At 38.4% G+C, this 20687-nt stretch overlaps 1 protein-coding gene across 8 annotated transcripts in view; it reads left to right on the forward strand.

Moving 5' to 3' along the window:
- The window catches only part of slc12a7b (solute carrier family 12 member 7b), a 46229-nt gene that overhangs the window by 13456 nt on the left and 12086 nt on the right, over window positions 1–20687 (forward strand). For 7 of the 8 annotated variants that reach the window (XR_008961805.1, XM_057322082.1, XM_057322080.1 and 4 more), the window contains exons 2-9: window positions 10046–10140; window positions 10881–11012; window positions 11984–12130; window positions 13797–13851; window positions 13930–14060; window positions 14142–14383; window positions 14758–14969; window positions 15067–15231. Coding sequence is in view for 7 of the 8 variants with exons in the window: in XM_057322082.1 (XP_057178065.1) it covers window positions 10046–10140; window positions 10881–11012; window positions 11984–12130; window positions 13797–13851; window positions 13930–14060; window positions 14142–14383; window positions 14758–14969; window positions 15067–15231 (1179 nt within the window). In the remaining variant the exon portion in view is untranslated. Of the gene's footprint in view, window positions 1–5001; window positions 5090–10045; window positions 10141–10880; window positions 11013–11983; window positions 12131–13796; window positions 13852–13929; window positions 14061–14141; window positions 14384–14757; window positions 14970–15066; window positions 15232–20687 lie in introns of those variants that run through there. The other variant, XM_057322086.1, reaches the window with a different exon arrangement.

Consider the following 20687-nt stretch of genomic DNA (forward strand, 5'->3'; position numbering starts at 1 on the left):
GAGATACAACTATTCTGGAAAATCTGGAATCTGAGGGTGCAAAAAAATCAAAATATTAAGAAAATCGCCTTTAAAGTTGTCCAAACGAAGTCCTTAGCATAGCATATTACTCACAAAAATAAAGTTTTGATATATTTACGGTAGGAAATTTACAAAATATCTTCATGGAACACGATCTTTATTTAATATCCTAATGATTTTTGACATAAAAGAAAAATCAATCATTTTGACCCATACATTGTATTTTTGGCTGTTTCTAAAAATGTTCCTGTACTACTTAAGACTGGTTTTGTCGTCCAGTGTCACGTTTATGAAGATGATGTGAGTGGTGCTTAACACTGCACATGACTTGTATTATTTATGTCTGGTGCACAAATTGTAAAGAAACCCCAAATCTTTGGCATGAGTGATTGTGCAGCTTGTGGATCCATTAATAATTGATATTATCACACTCAGACATATTAGTAGTTGTTTAATAATAGAACTGGTTTATTGATCTATTGTTTGTACTTTACTGCACTCAGAAAGCATCAGTGTTGTGTAAAGTTAAGTGTATTCTTTTATATAAAGTGCATCTTAGTCCTGGTCATGGCCGGTCGTGCTGAGATTTACTGCATTTTTGTGAACACGTATGTCAATTTAAGCCTGAACTCCCTAGAAACTGAGCGCTAGAGTTGAAGTCAGTGTTGGGCAAGTTACTCTGAAAAGTAATTAATTACAAGTTACTAATTACATATTCAACCATGTAATTAGATTACTGTACAAATACTCTCTCCGAAAAGTATTTAATTACTTATTACTAATTACTTTCTATATCCTACATCAACCTTGATTAGTTAAGTGATTCAAGGATAGACTTGAAACGGCTCTTTTAATTAATTCAAATAAATCATATAAAACTACATAAAGTCTTTTTATTAACTGACCAAAGTATTACAAATGTTAGAATAATACATTAAAGTACGGATTTTAAAGTTAGACTTTGAATTTTGATGTCAATTCCACTATTACACACACATATATTACACTAAGTATTTAGTTTAATTACATCAGAAGTAACTGTAATTAAATTACCGGAAAAATTTGAGTAATCCCTTACTTTACTTTTTCCAAAGGAAAAGTAATTTAATTACAGTAACTAATAACTTAGTAACTAGTTACACCGGTTGAAGTTCTCAAGTCAGTAAATCACTCGATGGAATGTTGATGTTGTTCTTGGTAATTTTCTCATTCTCTGTCAGTAGCCTCTGTGTTTTAATCTTCTTGTTAGTCCCGCTGTGCTGATTCACCGCTCCCATTACATCAAGATGAAAAGCGTTTTATAGGTCTGGCTGACGCACATAATTCACACCATGAGAAACAGCTGCTTCTGGACTCAATTAAAAACTCTCTTACCTGCTCCTGAATGATCGGAAAGAAAAGAAAACTCACTTTCTGCAAGTCTTGCATTTCGATTTATATGCTTGGTTGAGAGGTTTTATTTTTGTAGTATGGAGCATGCAAGCTTTACATTTAAAAACATGCAGGTTATTTTCAACCCAGCGCTGCTTTAAAAGTGGACGAACACAACGGTTGTGTTCGTGCTGGGTTGTTTTAACCCATTGTTGGGTCAAATTGAGCGATTTTCTGGGTTAATTTAACCCAACAGTCGGGTTCGTCCCTTTTTGACCCAACGCTGGGTTGGAAACAACGCAGCATTTTTTGAGTCTATTAGGAATTCCTGTGTAGTGTACTACTTAAATACTGAGTACTTTAGATGATGTATAGCAGATGTCATTGACTCACCGGCCCCCTCTGCTGGTGAAACTCTTTTGTTTATAATGAGACACTTATGTTGTTGTTTTGGCTTTCATTGAACCCTGGTTGATGCTGTCTGTTAATTTACTAAGAAGGTTCATAAAGCCTTTCTATGAGACTGTGGCTGATTTGTATTATGTAGACTTTGCATTAAATTACATGCATCCTTGTTTTTCTGCTCGGTCAGAGGAAGTGAGAGTGACAGAGAGCTTGTAACGGATAGAAATAATGATTGTTAGACTGATCGAACTCCCAGCGCTTGTCCTCGGGCTAAATCCCCATGATGATGACCATTGCCTGGCCTGCATTTTCCCAGCGTTCTCTTCAGAAATCACATCAGTGTGTCACAGAAATTCCTAACCCTTTTACAAGGTGGCTGTTTTTTTTCTGGTCCCGTGTCCCCAGTCATATTGTTTTTCAAACGTTTTAGATATTAATTGTACTACTAAACAAGATTAAGAAATACAAAAATATTAAGAAATATAAAAGTTTATATACAGATTTGTGTCAGACTTTATTACTTAACATTTTTTAGGGGTGTGGGTTTAAAGGGATATTTCAGAGGCAAAACAAAATGTCCCCATGTTTTACTCACCCACAAGGCATTCTGATTGAATATGACTTCTTGAAGTTATAATTCCACGTATCGTTTTTCTTCCAAGGGGTAGAATGGGAGTGAATGGGGGGCAATTTTTTGAGTTCCAAAAAGTGCATCCATCAAAGAACTGCTCGACACGGCTCTATGGTCATAACAAAGGTCTTCTGAAGTGAATATCTGCGTTTGCTTGAGAGAAATATCCCAGCGCTATTAACGATAATGTCTAGTTTCCGTTATCCCTCGTCTGCGCGTGAACCTGAGGCTTGTTTTTTCGGCAAATGAGGCAGGCAGGTTCCGGTGACGAATAGTGTTGTTTTTGGCGGCCTGTTTTAATTTGAGTTTTAGTCTAGTCTTTGTGTCAAGCTGTCATTTTAGTTTTTATTATTTTTGGTCACGTTCATGTTCTTTTTAGTCTAGTCAAGTTTCAGTCGACTAAAAGTCTGAGCATTTTAATCTTATTTTAGTCAGAATTATCCATGACTATTTTCGTCTAATTTTAGTTGACGAAAACTGATGACATTTACTAGTTTTAGTCAATGAAAATTGTAATTTAGTCTCTTTTTAGTAATGCAATTCTATTTAACCCAGTCAGTATAGTATAAGGACTATATGTATAGACGAAACCAAAATTTTCTTTTAGCCAAACCCATTTCAAACAAGGTTATCTTATTATATTATTGTTACCTTATAAACTCAAGAATACATCCATTCCAGACACGGAAGACACTCTGATTTGAATTTACGGCCATCGGTAGGGGTGGGAATCTCTAGGCACGTCACAATGTGATTCGATTGTGATTCAGAGGGCTGCGATGCGTTGATAAAACGATTCTCGATGCATCTTTTTTCCTATACAAATCTATTTCTTGCTGTGACTATTAAAATCAAAGTATTTGTAATTACCCAGACTGATTGTCCTTCCAATATCCTTTATTAATAAAACAAATGGAAGTGATTTCGCAAGTCAACTGGAAGGTCATATTTGTCAGCATTGCAAAGAACCAACAGGAAAAGAGTGACTGACCTCAGTGCCCTGTAGTAGCATACAGAATGCAGTACATTAATGCAGACGTTTTTTGCACGGCAAATAGACGCTCCGTATCTTTTATTTCTTCCAATAAGTGGTGGGGACATGTCCCACCCATCCACCCGCAAATTACGCCTATGATAACGCAACTAAACGAGACGAAATAAGGTTATAACATTTCGTCTCGTCTCGTTTTGGTCAACGAAAATTAAGAGACATTTTAGCATAGTTTTTTATTTTGTAAACCACATTTAGTCTCGTTTTTATTCGTCAACAATATTGCATTATACATTTAATTATAGTCATCGTCACACAACCAGCATTTATGTTGCGTCTCGTCTCGTTTTCGTCACGTGGTAAAGGTTCGTTGACAACGATATTTAGTCATAATTTTCGTTGATGAAAGCAACACTAGTGACGAATGCAGCATGTTTCGTTTTGTTTCGATAGGATACCGTCTCCTCTGTGCGGGAGCTTTCGTCACGTCATTTGACAAAAAAACAAGCCTCATGTTCACACGCAGCTGAGGAAGCTAGACATTAACGTTAATAGCGCTGTCAATATGGATATTTCTCTTAAACAAACGCATCGATTCACTTCAGAAGACCTTTGTTAAGACCACGGAACCGCGTCGAGCAGTTCTTTGATTGATGGATGCACCTTTTGGAGCTTCAAAAAGTCGACGCCCATTCACTCCCATTCTACCGCTTGGAAGAAAAATGATACATGGTATTACAATTCTGACTGCATTATTCTTCAAGAAAAAACTCTTATTCAGTCAGGATGCATTGAGTAAAAGTAAAACATGGGGACATTTTGTTTTGCCTCTGAAATATCGCTTTAAACAAAAACTGTAGGTTCAATTTCTTATGACACATCTGATACATGTATTGGTACATTGGTATACATTGTTGGCCAGTATTGATTTTTTTTGTCCCGCGTGGGCTGTTCTTCCGGTTCTGCTACGTATGTATTATAAATGGACAGGATTTGGTTAATCTGGTTAAGTGATTACTGTCCGGTTCACGTGCTAGTGAAGAGACACTAAACTATCAATAGTCAATACATCAACGATCAGAGTAGAAATACAGAAATCATGCACTTCGAGATGTTGTAAATCTTCATTTTGTGCAGTAAACTTGCCATCGCACGAAGCATTTTTGCCCAACCAGTTCACGATAATACAGCTGCGTGGAGCTTCATTGTGATTGGTCAATTACAGCTAATAAATTACAATTACAGTGTACTTGTGTTTGGAAACAGACTTGATGTCCAATGTAAAATCCTAAAAAACAACAGATTTTCATAATCGCACAAAATATTTATCATCATTCCGACTGTTTTGGTGTTTCTCTCATTTGTATGTGATTGTGTCTCGGCTTTATCTCATTGTCTTCATCAGTCCATTCAAACACATTAATATGTCTCTCTCTCTCTCTCTCTCTCTCTCCTCCCCCTCGTGCGGTGAGTGGTTTAATGTAGGGATCAAGCGCTCAGGGACTGACGTCTGTGTGTCGTTTCATTGGCACTGTCACAGACGCTGATCGTCAGAGCGCACGCTAGCGTAGTGTCGTCTCTACCTCAGGTACCAGGGGAGACCCCCGTCGAGCGTCTCATCCTCTCTCTCTCCATCAGCATGGAGCCGGGGACAAACTCCCGTCCACAGGGTAAGGGTCTGGAGGGATGCTGGGTGTCCTGGATTTGTGGTTTTTGATTTTACGGTGGCTACAGGGAGAGTGTTGTTTTTTATTAGATGCCTTGATGGAACTTTATTTTGCCGTTTTAATTGTTTGGCTTTTGTACGCTTCTAAAACTTTCTGGAACTTCACAGGTGGCTGAAATTCAATACTTTGCAACTGTAATGTTCTCACCTGGAGGAGAATGTTATTGCTCAGATGTTATTTGCTCTTTCATAGCTGTGGGAGATTGGAGTTTCATTTAAGTATCATCTTAGTCTCTGATGTTATTTCAGGAGAGGTGAAAAGAGAAACAAATGAGAGCGTAATTGTTAAAACACACGAAGAGTCTGGAGGTGTAAATGAATGTAGATTGTAGGGGTCAAATAATCTGGACTTGAGTAAATTTGATGAGAAATGTTTGAGGTCTTCAATAATACTGACTTTGGATTGCAGATTTAACAAATCTGAGCTCAGTTTTTTATCTCATGAGAAATATCAGAGACATAGGAAAAGTTTCCATTTGCTCTTCATTTAATCTCATTGATGTCTAGAAATAATTGAGATCTCATCTGTGTTTTTCTTTCTGTTATGTAACCTGAGTTCCACACACTGCAAGTGATGTTTAAAAGACTGGAACCAGTTGTTTCATCATCATCAACATGAACGGCACATTTTGTCAGACATTATGGAACAGCTGGGATGAGATGGTTTGGCATTTTAAGATTGTTAGTGTAAAAGTAATATTCTAGATGGAACGCAAACATAAAATAAATGTTCTGATCTGACCTCTTGTGAAGTTTTGAGGGCTGCGAGCAGCTGTGCTGCATTTGCTCATGTCGGGCCTTATTTGCTTTGTCTGACTTTGGATCTTTTAATTTCTTGACATCCGTTGTTGGATAAAGGGATTGAAGTGACTCTCTCTGCCTCCGTCTCTTGTCGTGGTAAAACACAGCTACTGTAGTCAGTTTACAGATCAGAGAGAGAGAGAGAGATTAACTGATATAAATAGAGTATGTGTCCATTTATTACCATAGAGACAGTACATACCTATTAATGCCCTACCTGAAGCGTTCATTTAAAACCTTTCACTCTCAGGTTTTCAACATGGAATGGTTTATTTTCCTAGAAAGGAAATGGCTGATAAAGTCCCTTATCTGATGTGTGAATAGTAAAGTGTGTTTTAAGCACCTGCACATTTCTGTCTGTCAGGTCCAGAAATATTGGATGTTTATTTAAGTTACTTTCCTTTTAATTGCCAAAACCAACTATAGGATACTTTTTAGGATTTCGGATACTTTTGTAATCTGTAGTAAAATTTATGCAGTAGTCTTTTTGAACCTTACTATAGTAAATATGAAAGTATACTACAATACAACAATCAGTTCACCACAGTTAACATAGCAGAATACTGTAGAATACGTCTAAAGTGTAGTAATAAGTATAACAAGTATAAATCATTATTGTTAGTCACCCTTCATGTTTGTCACTGGGTTTTGCGCACATATTTAACCAATAAAACGTATTAAAAAGTGCTTGTCAACTTTGACGACACAGCATTTGATCATTTAAAAAGTGCAGTGTATTTCCCATTTCCTGAAAAAAAGCGAATTTGGACATCCGAGGTTTCAGAAGGACAGCGACGTTATGCTATATTATACTACAGTTTAGTATACTTTGGTATTTACTATAGTAGAGTGTTTTTCTGGTATGTTCATATTGTCTGGGGTCCGGTCCAGTTTGAGAACATGATTTCTCATCACACGTCTATCTATAGATTTTTGTCTGTACATAATTTTAATATTGTCATTTAAAAGAGATGAATCCCTTTAAAACAATAGTTCTCAAACTGGGGGCCCCCGAGATGGATACAGGGGGCCACAGATTTTGTGGCATTTTATGAAATATAGAAATTGATCATATATTTTATGCAATCAAACATCAGAAAAATAAGACCACCAGACAAAAGAATTGATGTTTCAGCATTGTATAACCGAATATGTTTTTGTTTAAATAAAAATGTTAAATTTAAGATTATAAGTCTTTATTTGGGGGGCTGCAAAGCAATGCACTCTACACAAAGGGGGCCTTACAACGAAAAAGTTTGAGAACCACTGATTGTGACACTAGTATTAAAGCATTAGTGTGGCGTCTGGTTCAGCTTGACAGTTAGCAGTCATTGGTGAGATTATAGCTTTGTTTGATCTTGACATGATGTCTACGATTAGACCGTTTGTAAACACTGGCTGGAGTTTATACATGGAAAGGTCAAGGACATGCAGTGCCACTGCTTATTGGATGAACTCTGGTCTTGTAGAGAAGTTTGGCTGGTGCTGTCATAGCCGTCTGCTCCTGATGTCATTGAAACAGACTGATCGTAAACTTTTCTCTTTCCTGCATTGTTTTCACACTGTCGAGATAAAGCACAGCATGTGTTTGTTATTGCTGGATGTTGTGATGTGTGTTTTGGTCAGTGATAAATGAAATGCCTGTTCTGTCAGATCAAATAATGGCACGGCTGCACATATTTTCAGAGTGTGAAAATGACCTGTAGCCAAATATTCAGTGGTGCATTCATTAGCTCGCCTCTCAAAGTCAACGCTTTGCGTTGAACAGTTAAATGATGCGAGTGTGATATAAGCAGCGCTGTAATTCAGGTCATTTTCTGTCCCGTGTACATGAAAGTGGATCACGTCTCAGGAGACTTCACTGTACTGTATCACCATCTCACACATGTACATGTCAATGATATTCTATAAAGTCTTATTTCCCTTTTGAAATGTCCAGACTTTCATGAGCGGGTCTATAAAGATTCTTTACTGAAACCAAATCAGTGTATGTCGACATGAGTTCTCTTTTACAGAGGGATGCTTGAATTTGCTTTATCGGAATATATTTCTTGTTTCTGGGGGATTGTCTCATGAGTGTTTTGTCTCCATCCTCATCTCATGACTTCTTAACCCACTGACTGTTGTTGGTTGTGTAATATTGTGCAATATTGGAGTAATATGTGATTTTAGCTGCAAAAGTTGATGTAGTTCAGGTTTGGCTGACTTGTAACTCTTCAACAGATTGAAACTCTAGTACTGGAAATGTTTGCTTTGCGCTGCTGAAGGCTGTTATACACAGCTTGTGTCTCAGTTTGGTGTCAAAAAGGTTTTTAAGTGCAAAGCTTGATAGATATATATTTGTAGATGTCATATTTGAACGCACTAGCACATCGTGTTCATTGCTGTCGACACCCAAAATAAAAGAGAATAAGAACCGTTGAGTTTTTTAAGATGACACAACTCTGGTTGTACAAACACCAAGATTTAAATAGATGATTTAAAGTGGCTTTTTAAAAGTGTTCTTGATATTACAGGTTGTTAAACTTGGTCACTTTTTAAATGTGTGATCAAACACCTTTGTCTTGTATTGTGTTATGTTTGTGTCAACACAATATCATGTAATATTTGATATTTACACGTGTATAGCCAGTGTTGGGTGTAACTAGTTACTAAGTAATTAGTTACTGTAATTAAATTACTTTTCCCTTGAAAAAGTAAAGTAAGGGATTACTCTTATTTTTTCTGTAATTGAATTACAGTTACTTTTGATGTAATTAAACTAAATACTTAGTGTAATATATGTGTGTGTAATAGTGGAATTGACATCAAAATTCAAAGTCTAACTTTAAAATCCGTGCTTTAATGTGTTATTCTCACATTTGTAATACTTTGGTCAGTTAATAAAAAGACTTTATGTAGTTTTATATGATTTATTTGAATGAATTAAAAGAGCCCTTTCATGTCTATCCTTGAATCACTTAACTCATCATGATGTAGGATATAGAAAGTAATTAGTAATAAGTAACAATACTTTTTGGAGAGAGTAATTTGTACAGTAATCTAATTACACTATTGAATATGTAATTAGTAACTAGTAATTAATTACTTTTTGAGAGTAACTTTCCCAACACTGTGTGTAGCTACAGTTGCAGACACAAACCGACTTGCGTATAGCGACCAAACAAAAAGCCGCTAGGCATCCGTGTTTATATATCTGTGAAATCTGTGACGTCTCCTTTACGGTTTATTAGCAGCATGTATGAGTCATAAAGAAAGATGAATGTGTCACTGTGTTTGTTTGAGCGTGTTAGTGCACACATGTGAATGCTCACAGCATTGATTTACAGTTGCCGGCCTTTTAAAATGTCCCATCTCATGTACCCTTGGACTTTATTCAACAATGTTTTGTTTATGCTTTTGGAACACGAGTTCATGAATTTTACTGCTGAAATTACAGGACTGAAGAGGTGAATAAGGAATGTCATATGGAAATAAACAGCAGGTCTTATGGAGCTGCGTTTATTTAAAATCACTGTAATTTAACATCTATTATAAGCACATGTGAAGCCGTATACGCTTTAGGTTTTCTAGCAGGACTGAATCTGAGTCTCCTGTACCCCGCTCTGAACATCACTGGGGTTTAACCAATGAACCAAAGAGACGATATTGATTCCACTTTGTTCCAAATATAGAAAAATCACTATGACTGATGAAACTGTAGCTTAACTGCATCTGAAACAACCAGACTTCTAATTTAGCCAGAAATAACAATGAATCATAAACATCTTGCACATCCATTTGTCTTTTTATTTAGTGTCCTTCAGCTGTCCTCCATCACTTTATCACTTTATCCATCGCTCGATCTGTCTATTCACTTAGAACATTTGTCCACATTTTATTATAGTAAAAGTGTACTTATAACCGTGTTTTTTGGCAGATTGATTACTGTTTGTATTACCACTGTTTTACTACAAATACCATTGCTACTACAGTGAAATGATCGTAAATGTGTGGTTGTGCTACTAATAAAACCGTTCAACATTTACTACAGTAAAGCCATGGTTGATGTTTGTAAGGGAGGTTGTGTTTCTCATTGTGTCTTGTTGTCTGTGTGTAGGTGCTGGAAACCCGAGGGAAAGCAGTCCCTTCATCAATAACACAGATGACGAGAAAGGAAACCTCTATGATGGGAAAAACATGGCACTTTTTGAGGTACTTTCTGTTTCTTTTAAAATAGCAATGGCATTTTTGAAAGAAAAATTTGATATTAGATATGTACAAAAATGACACTTAATTGTGGTACAGTTATTGTTTTACCAAAGGTTATTTTAGTTTACTAAAATTAAAAGTTTGAAAACGTTAGAGTTCATTGAAATAAAAAAAATTGACCTTAAAATTATTGGAAAAACTTAACTAAAGCAAACAATTGTCAAAACGTTTAAAGCACTACAATTATAATAATAAACAAAAATAAAACAAAAATACAATTTTATTAATCTTATGTAGCAACAAAAAAATAAACCAATAAATTATAAAATGACAAAAACATACCAAAATTGCTAAAACATTCACTAAAAATCTAAAAATAAAAGCCCCTTTAAAATATTAATGAAACTAAAATCAAAACTATAACGACTCTAATCCATGACCTGGTCACACTTTTCTACTAATATATATTTTCCTTTTTTTCTATTTTTCTATTTATTCTTCGAGTTTTCACAAATGCTCTCAAACTCAACTGCTTTTGCTGTTTTTTCAACCTATTTTTTAATGCATGGCTGAACTCTGTTGTCCTGACCACACATAAATGCATTTATGCATCACAGAGTCTATGTTTGTATCAAGTTTGTTCAGGCTGAACTGTTATTATGTCCTTTGATGTTGTTGTTTTGCTGTGAAACACATTTCTATTTGCTGTTTTTGGTGACCCAGATGACCTTTTACTCTTTCAGGAGGAGATGGAGAGCAATCCCATGGTGTCGTCGCTCCTCAACAAACTGGCCAACTACACGAACCTCACGCAGGGCGTCAGAGAACACGAGGAAGCTGATGAAGACGAGGGTGCCAAGAAGAAAACTGTCAAGGTAGCGGGGTCATTCCAAACCCATGAGACTTAGGATTTCGTTTTGGCAGCATGGAGCGGTTATATAAAGACATGAATGGCTGTAGTGAAGTATCTTAATATAAGACATATGTGATGTGGAGCTGTCTGTCTGTGTGATGCTTGTGAACAACATCTCCACACTTTCATCTAAAACAACCTCTTGCGTTCTTTACGTTCCTCTGGCTTGTGTTGTCCATCTATAGAGGAAATGAATGCAGGTTATAATCTTTGGAATGTTTCATTATGATCTGAAACGACCTTTGCCAATGTTCCATAACAGCAGTCAGAGAAAACAATAGACATTAAACAAGGTAGTCAATGTTTAAAAGTCCCCTGTGACATCAGAACTGAAGTTCTGTGGGTTTTAGTATGAATATAAATATAATAGGATCCCAAGTAGTGCCCTCTGAAAACATTGACACATTGTACATGCAGAAGATTTCTATCGTAAGCCCAGAGGACGTCTTCTACATTATATTTTTTGTGGTTATTGCTGACAGTAAGTGAATTTTCTTAAACCAGTGCCAAACAGTAACCACAACAACCACAAGTCTCCGATGTCTACTCATCATTCAGCGGCCATCTGTGATTGGCCAGTGAGTGAAACGGACCAATGAGAGAAGGCGATGCTCTTTCATTACTCCATCAGGTCTGAGATGCTCAAATAGTGTTTGTTCAGCTACAGTATTTATGAGCGAACATCATTTGATTCTCTTGTAGTGACTCGATCACTACTGAAGCTCTGGAGTTTTGGAGTCCTGCGGGAATCTAGCGGTATGCACCTAAGAGTTTTCAGGATGTGTGAAGCTACTTTTGTTTTTATTTCGATGGATGTTTTGTACTTTTTATCTCAGTGATTTAAGCATATCATGATCGTCTTTTGAAATAAATCTGTGATTGCAGTTTTGTGGTGTTTTTACTAATGCTTCGGTGTTTGTCTCTCATCTGCAGAGTCCACAGATGGGGACGTTTATCGGAGTTTACCTGCCCTGTCTGCAAAATATCCTGGGAGTGATTCTGTTCCTGCGAATGACGTGGATTGTGGGGACGGCAGGAATCCTGGAGTCGTTTATAATTGTGTCCATGTGCTGCTCGTGTGTGAGTGTCCCGTTATTTGTGTCCTTTCATTCTTTCAGTTTGGTGTTTCATGATTTCTGCCTCTTTAAGAATTCACATGATGAAACGGTTCGGATCCGACGGGAATTATCAGAGATCAGATCTTCAGTGGAGTTTGTGAACACAGACTGGCTGATGTTGGCGTGTTAATGTATATGGTCATGTGTTAATGGTTTGGGACGTCACAAGAAGCTTTTTTCATGGTTTATTTTGAGTGAAAGGTCTTTTTAAACAGCGGAGGAAGTTTTGAGTTCGAGTACAAAGATGTGTGTGTTGTACAGTATAGTCGTGTGTGTAAAATGGATAAGATTAGTTCTCAGGTTAAGTTTCTCTGGTCTGAAGTCACGTTTGTGTGTGTGTGTGTGTGTGTGTGTGTGTGTGTGTAATCTCCAGTGTTTAGTGCTGGCACTTATTTAGAAATCACATCCGACCGTGGGATCAGACGTCTAATTCACTTCCACCTTCACTTCCTGCTGTCAATCAGTTATTCCTGTGATTCCTGTGTCACAGTCACAGATTGAAAAGTTCCTTTTATTTTTATTTTAAGATGAAGAGAATCGAGATTTCAGCACCAGATTTTATGTCACAGTACTGTATTGATATACAACAAGAAATAATATTTCAGTGTTTAGTTGCATTTTTTTGTTATTATGAAAGGAAAGTTGGACCACCATCTGTATCTGTTTATTGTAAATATGTATTTAAAGAACAAATTAAGAACAGCAGCAGTATTAGTGTTTTATGACTTGCATACATATTGTAAATAATATATTTACATTACACACATTTACATTTAGGCTTTAAGCAGATGCTAAATTAGGAAACAATATAAATATTATAATATTACAAATGGATTTATAATAATATTTTATTGTATTCCTAATATCTTATAATATTTATGTTATAAATTGATTGTTTATATGTGAATGAAACATTTTTTGCAAAATCAAATCAAAGTTTTTGACATGTGTACAAATTGAATGCATGCATTATTCACCTTTATATACAATAATTGATGTATAATTAATCTGTTTAATTGACAAATAAGATTAATAATACTATTAATCTGTGAATGTAACATTTTCTTGAAACATGTTGCAGAACTGTTTAAGAAAGAAACCTTTATTTTAAAGTGTTACAGTTATAATAGTTATAATAAAATGAGGGCTGATTAATCCGAATAAGGAATATAATGTGTCTGGTGAGTAAAGATCACTCAGTTGAGCTTTATTTTGAGTGTTAAGCCTGATAGTGTTACATGTACTGTGACTCGCATCCAGAGAAAGAGACGCAGGGATTTACTGTGGACGTGAAGCTCAAGGACACTTAAACACAGCCATCGGCTTACATAACTCACACAGATGCTGTTGACCTTTACAAATACCAAACCTTCCTGGAAAATGAGAAGGAAAACACTATTACTGGAGCTTTATTTCCCTGACCTTACTAAAGTCAACATATCAGAAATCAGACTTTTTATATGATGCTACATGCACCATAAAAACAGAAAGATGCACGAAAACAAAAAACCCTGCGATTGCCCTTGTAATCCGTTTCACTTTGAAAAAGACTTCATTCAAAAGTAATTCAAAAATACTGATTTTGATTATGAAAGATTCACTTGTTCTAATAAATGTTTTGTTTTCAGACAATGTTAACAGCCATATCAATGAGTGCCATTGCTACAAACGGTGTTGTTCCAGGTAAATCATTCTCATGTGAAGTTTAATGTGTTCACTTATGTTACAGTATGATGATGTTCTTGTGTGTTCCGTCTCAAGCTGGAGGTTCATACTACATGATCTCCAGATCTCTGGGTCCTGAGTTTGGAGGTGCGGTGGGTCTCTGTTTCTATCTGGGCACTACGTTCGCTGGGGCCATGTACATCCTCGGTACGATTGAGATACTGCTGGTGAGTGTTATGTCTTAGATCAGAATATGTCCATGATTGGTCAGTTTTTTTATAACGCGTTGTTTGACTGTTGTGTTACAGACTTATATATTGCCCGGCGCTGCCATCTTTAAAACAGAAGTGAAAGAGCTGCAGGCCGAGGCCATGCTGAATAACATGCGTGTTTATGGCACGTGTTGTCTGACGCTCATGGCTCTGGTGGTGTTTGTGGGGGTGAAATATGTCAATAAACTGGCTCTGGTGTTTCTCGCCTGCGTGGTGCTCTCCATCCTGGCCATCTACGCCGGTGTTATCAAAACCATCTTTGAGCCGCCCGTTTTCCCGTAAGTCAGAGAGAAGACGTTTATCTTTTTAGCTGCTGGAAGGTTTTTTTTTCTTTATTCCAAACAAATCGTATAAAGCTTACTTTAATAAAGAAAAGAACATGTCTTTCTTGTTCAAATAAATTACATTAGATTCTACTCAGCCGTTTCGCTCTTTTGCTTCTGAAAGTGTTCAGAAGAGCGTTTGTAAGCCACTGTTTAACACGTTTTAAAAAACTGCTGATTTAAACAAAACAAAGTTCTTGATGGATTTTCTTGGCTTTGAGCGCTTCTTGTTGGACCACAACATCCGCAGCAGCGTTTGCTGAAAGCTTTTCAATCACCACGATTCAGATTTCAATGCATGTTTCAAAAGTCTCTTTTGTCTTTTTCAGAGTCTGTTTGCTGGGCAACCGCACGCTTCAGAACCACGACTTTGACAAGTGCTTGAAAACAGACATAATAAACAACGTGACGGTGACCACAAAGCTCTGGTCACTCTTCTGTAAAGGGCCGGAGCTCAACGCCAGCTGTAATGAATACTTCACTCTCAATAATGTCACAGAGATTCCGGGCATCCCTGGACTCACCAGCGGAGTCATTTCAGGTCGGACGAGTCACGTTTGAGTCTCAAACACAGATATGACTGAAACATCTGGAAAATACATGTGGAGTTTGAATGCAGATTGTTGTGTGTTGTGCAGAGAACATGTGGAGCAGTTACGGTCCTGCTGGGATGCTGGTGGAGAAACCCATAGAGGCAGAGACGGCCAGTGACGGGTCACAGGACATCTACATGCCGTATGTGGTCAATGACATCACCACTTTCTTCACACTGCTGGTGGGGATCTACTTCCCCTCCGTCACAGGTACAGCAACATCCTTGACATCACTCTTTCTATCCATCCATCCAACCTTCCTTTCTTTCTATCATTCTTTCTTTCTTTCTATCATTATTTCTTTCTTTTTAACAAGAATGCTAGCTGTCGGTGCCAATAGCCCTGTGGTTAGCGCGCCAATATGTAGCACCAGTGCGCTCATGGTGACCCGAGTTTGATTCCCAGCTTGAGAGTCCTTTGCCGAATTCCTCTTCCCAACGCTTTCCTGTCAGCTCTATACTGTCTTGTCCCAATAAAAGGTGTAAACGCCCCTAAAAGTATAACAAAAAAAATCTGACAGGCAAAATATAACAAAATATTGAAATATAAAAGTGTACTTTTTTTAACAATTATACTATATAATGTAATACATACAATTTATATAAGCTATATATGTATATATATAATAAATATAAAAAAATGAAATATAATAAAAATACATTCTGTCATGGCTCTGCTTCATTTAGTCATGTTTTTCTTGGTCCTGTAGCAGAGCCATGACAAAGCCTTTGGTTATGTGTGGAGAGAAACATATTGTTGTCCTTTTGACAATAATATGCGTTCTCTCCAGTGTCTCGTCATTGGCCCCGCCCCTCTCGTTTCCTTGTTATCTTTCCCTGAGTGTTTTATGTTCCACACCTGCCTTCGTTCGTTATCCCTCGTTTGTCTTCCCTTTAAATACCCTCTTGTTTCTTTGTCCTGGGCTCGTGGATTGTCTTTTGGATGTTCTATGGATGTTTGGTGTGTTTCATTTGACCCCGCGTTTCAGCCTTGCCTTGCCTTGCCTTGCCTTGTCCTGTCCGTTTAGCCCTGTTTAGTTAAGTTAGTTGTTTTTTTTAGTGTTCTTTGGTTTTTGTCTTGCCCCCTCGTGGGAAGTTTTTTTTTGTCTTTGTTAGCGTCTTTGATTGTTGTGTTTGTCCCCCATCGTGGGTGTTTTGGTTTCTGTTTTTTGTTCAAATAAAATCTTGTTTTTGTTAACCCCTTACTGCCTGCCTGCATTTGGGTTCTTCCACGCACCAGTCGTGACAGAATCCACGAGCCATACTCTGAACCCAGCGGGCAGCATGGAGGAGTCGGATGAGGCATACAGGAGCCGCCAGGCTCACGTCCTGTTCGGCTTCCGCCAGAGGGGAACTCCCGTGAAAGACTTCGCCATGGACTTCCTGTCCACAGCGCGCTACTCAGGGTTCACCGAGGCAGAGTTGAAGGTAGTATTCAACAGCTGCCTCGATGAACCATTCGAGCCAGCAGAGATGCGCCGGTCCATGGAATGTCCATGGCGGAGCCTCTCACGGGGCTGGCGGCTATCCCCGAGGACGGTCCCTTGCAGATCGGGGTTGTGGGTATCACCACGCCATCCTCCTCATCTTCGGCAGCCTCTCCACCGTCTACCAGCCTCGTTGGCAAGCGGGGGAGGCAAGCGTCCTGGGGATCCACCTCCGAGGAGTCCCAGCCGGAGCCGGCCGTGCCTTATACCTCCTTCCATCACCCGACCACAAGCCGGGTGGCTCGGCGGAAGAAGAAGAGGCAGCGGTGGGCAGCGTGGACTCCAAACCAGCCAGTGCTGCCGACGTCCAGTCCGGTGCAGCCGGCGTCCAGTCTTGTGTCCAGTCCTTTGTCCAGTCATGTGTCCAGCCCGGTGATCCAGCCGGCGTCCAGTCCGGTGCAGCCGGCGTCCAGTCCGGTGCAGCCGGCGTCCAGTCCGGTGTGGTGCATCCGGAATCCAGTCCGGTGCGGCCGGCGTCCAGCCCGGTGGTCCAGCCGGCGTCCAGCCCTGTCCAGTTGGCCTTCCAGCCGGCGTCAAGCCCTGTCCAGCCGGCCTTCCAGCCGGCGTCAAGCTCTGTCCAGCCGGCCTTCCAGCCGGTGTCAAGCCCTGTCCAGCCGGTCCCTGGGAAATTCCCAGGGTCAAAGACTGTCCCCCTCAGGACTTGTCCTAAGTCCTCCAGGACTCCGCGCCCTAGAGCGCAGCCGGGGACTGGGACTATTCCCCCCAACCATTTTGGACTGCCTATGGGCCCTTGTTTGGCCCCACCCCCCTCCCATGTTTGTTATTTTTATTGTCGCACCCCAATCCCATTGTTATTTTGTCTTGTCTGCCCCTGATTTTGTTCTCCATGTTTTGTCTGTTCATGTCACTGTCTCAGTCGGTCTTGTCTCGTCCGTCTACCCCTTGGTGAGCACCTAGAGGTGCTCATTAAAGGGGGGGCTTCTGTCATGGCTCTGCTTCATTTAGTCATGTTTTTCTTGGTCCTGTAGCAGAGCCATGACAAAGCTTTTGGTTATGTGTGGAGAGAAACATATTATTGTCCTTTTGTCTCCAGTGTCTCGTCATTGGCCCCGCCCCTCTCGTTTCCTTGTTATCTTTCCCTGAGTGTTTTATGTTCCACACCTGCCTTCGTTCGTTATCCCTCGTTTGTCTTCCCTTTAAATACCCTCTTGTTTCTTTGTCCTGAGCTAGTGGATTGTCTTTTGGATGTTCTATGGATGTTTGGTGTTTCGTTTGACCCCGCGTCTCAGCCTTGCCTTGTCCTGTCCGTTTAGTCCTGTTTAGTTAAGTTAGTTGTTTTTTAGTGTTCTTTGGTTTTTGTCTTGCCCCCTCGTGGGAAGTTTTTCTTTGTCTTTGTTAGCGTCTTTGATTGTTGTGTTTGTCCCCCATCGTGGGTGTTTTGGTTTCTGTTTTTTGTTAAAATAAAATCTTGTTTTTGTTAACCGCTTACTGCCTGCCTGCATTTGGGTTCTTCCACGCACCAGTCGTGACAACATTCTCTCCCTGTTTTTCTCTCTCCGTCTTTTGTAATCTGTTGTAATATTGAGCTCAGCAGGGTCCGTGTGAACGCTCTGTAAACAGAACGATTGAGATTCATAGTTCACTGTGTTATCAGCGTGTGTCAGGACCTTTAGTGAAATAATGTGAAGTGAACTTTACTCACTAAAAACAGTTGGGTTAAAAATAACCCAACATATAACCCATAGATGGGTTACTATAGCACCGACCCCTTGTTGGGTTATTTTAACCCAATATATTGGTTTGCAAGTTTCACCCAATCAGTTGGGTTATGAAATAACTAATTTGTTGGGTTATTTTTGCCAATAATAACCTATAAACAGATATTCTCTTTTGTAAATATACACACATACACATTATTATTTTTATTATTACAATAATTATTTATCATTAAAACGGTACTGTCAAAAATGATGTACAGTCGTGTGGAAAAAGTACAAGCACATGTTGATACCACAAATTCATTACAAATTCTTTACATCTTAGCCTGATGACCTGTAGGGGTCACACTTTTCCTATTGACTTTAATTGTAAAAATTAGTACAGTGTTCATTTCACGTGTTGTATGATAGATTATATTAATTTATTATTATGTACACGTTTCATTGCGTATTTGTTTAAATATAAAAAATGAAACGTTGGTCCTTTTTCACACGACTGTACTAACAGGAAATTTCAGACATTAATCTCTTACCTGCAAATTTGTCAGTTAAGGCTTCAGGCTCCCACTTTTGAAGAGTTCCTTCGTATATAATCTCTAAAAGATAGATAAATATATTGAGAGCTTGCCAATGAAGGCCATTGCTGCAAGTCTAGAAAACGAACATGCCACTGAGGCAAGCCCCCTCGTGTTTTGTGGTCAATGAACGCCAAAATAATGTATTTTCTGCTATTTGCTTTAAACGTATGATAACGGTAATAAATGTAATGAAATAAAATGAACACACTCGTCATTTGAATTCCGGTGCCTTTGACTGAGTGGCGCTGCAGCGGTTGGAGTCCTGACGCTTCCGCTGGGTCCTAAATCCCGAAAGCGCCGCCAAATATCTAAAATATGATTTCCACAAACGTTTATGACTTACCTAAAAGTTTCGTAAAAAGAAAGACAAAACAAGGGGGCGTCCCAAACAATTAATTTTATCTACGTTTGAAATAGGATGGTTATAAAAAGCAAGTGTTGGCGTCGACAGTCATGCAGATTATAAAAACAGTCTACAGAGATGTACGTTTGTTTTGCTATGAAAAAAACACGGCATACAAAAATGTGTGTGTATTTATATATATAAACGCACTTTTTATTTAAAGTATTGTTAATATTAACTTACCTCTCGTCTGTCAGCAGTGGCGCCGGTCGACCGCTCACGCAGCTCAATTTTAACCCAATATCTCTAACCCAACGTTTTTTAGAGTGTAGAAAGAGTGTACAGCGTCTTTACACACAAATCGGCCCCCCATATAAAGACATATAATCTTAAACTTAGAATTTTAATTAAACCAAAAACATATTCAGTTATACAATGCTGGAACCTCAATTCTTTTGGTTGGTGGTGTCATTTTTCTGATGTTTGATTGCATAAAATCTATGATAAAATTCTAGATTTCATAAAATGCCACAAAATCTGTGGCCCCCTGGATCCATCTTGAGGCTCCCCAGGGGGCCACGGCCCCCAGTTTGAGAACCACTGTCTTAAGGGACCTCTCATAAGGTCTAAAATAGTGAACTTGGGGGTCCCCTGGTTTTTCATTAAAACCACAATTATTTTTTTTACAAATGATCATGCTAAAACAAAACACTTTTGTCCATTATTTGTACAAATTTCATGAAACAAAATGTAATTTTTATTTGAAAAATCCATGCATGCTCAAGCGCGCCACACAGTGTTCAATGAAGACATGTTCAGAGATGTCGCAGCAAGACACTGGCTGCGTGCGGATCCTCTCATATTGTAAGCGTTTATCTTAAAACTTTACAGTTAGCCTAGTATAATTTTGATGCGCAAGTCTTTCTTTATGTACGATGTTATCTCACATTGTCAAAACAGATGCGACGCGGTACTGAGCCACTAAAGGGACATACAGGTGGTGGAAAAATAGGAAAGGGAGTGAAAATATTTTAAATATTTGCGTAAATAAGTGCGTTCCTTTCGTATTTCCCAGAGATTATTTTGCGCTCCCTTCTGCAAACATGAGCTCCGACTTTGACGACAGGAATGACATTCGTTTTTCTTATTCTACATTGGTTCATATGGATTATTTCATATACTGTACTTGATCTACATGATCAGGAGTTGAATCATGTTTAAAACGCTCATACGTTTCTGCAGGAGGTGACGCGTCCTCTCCCTCACTGGCTCCAATGATTTTTATTAATATTCCAAAAAAAGGAAAAGGACCGCATTACAATAATATAAAGAACAAGAATGAAAGGACAAGAAAAAAATAAGGAAAATAAGAGGACAGGAAAATCTCAGTTAGTAAGAAAATGTTATCCTACATTTTGAAAAACTTGTTATTCTTATTGCTATAAATAAGTTTAAGAGATTTTACAATGAGTGAAATCTCAGCAAGAAAGACATCAAACCTAGGCAAAATCTTATTAAAAAAAATCTAGGCTATAATGCAAAATAAAAAAATTAACAGCAAGATCGATAGCATGGTCACT

Source organism: Triplophysa rosa, linkage group LG23 (genome assembly GCF_024868665.1).
Source record: "Triplophysa rosa linkage group LG23, Trosa_1v2, whole genome shotgun sequence".
NCBI classification, from domain to species: domain Eukaryota; kingdom Metazoa; phylum Chordata; class Actinopteri; order Cypriniformes; family Nemacheilidae; genus Triplophysa; species Triplophysa rosa.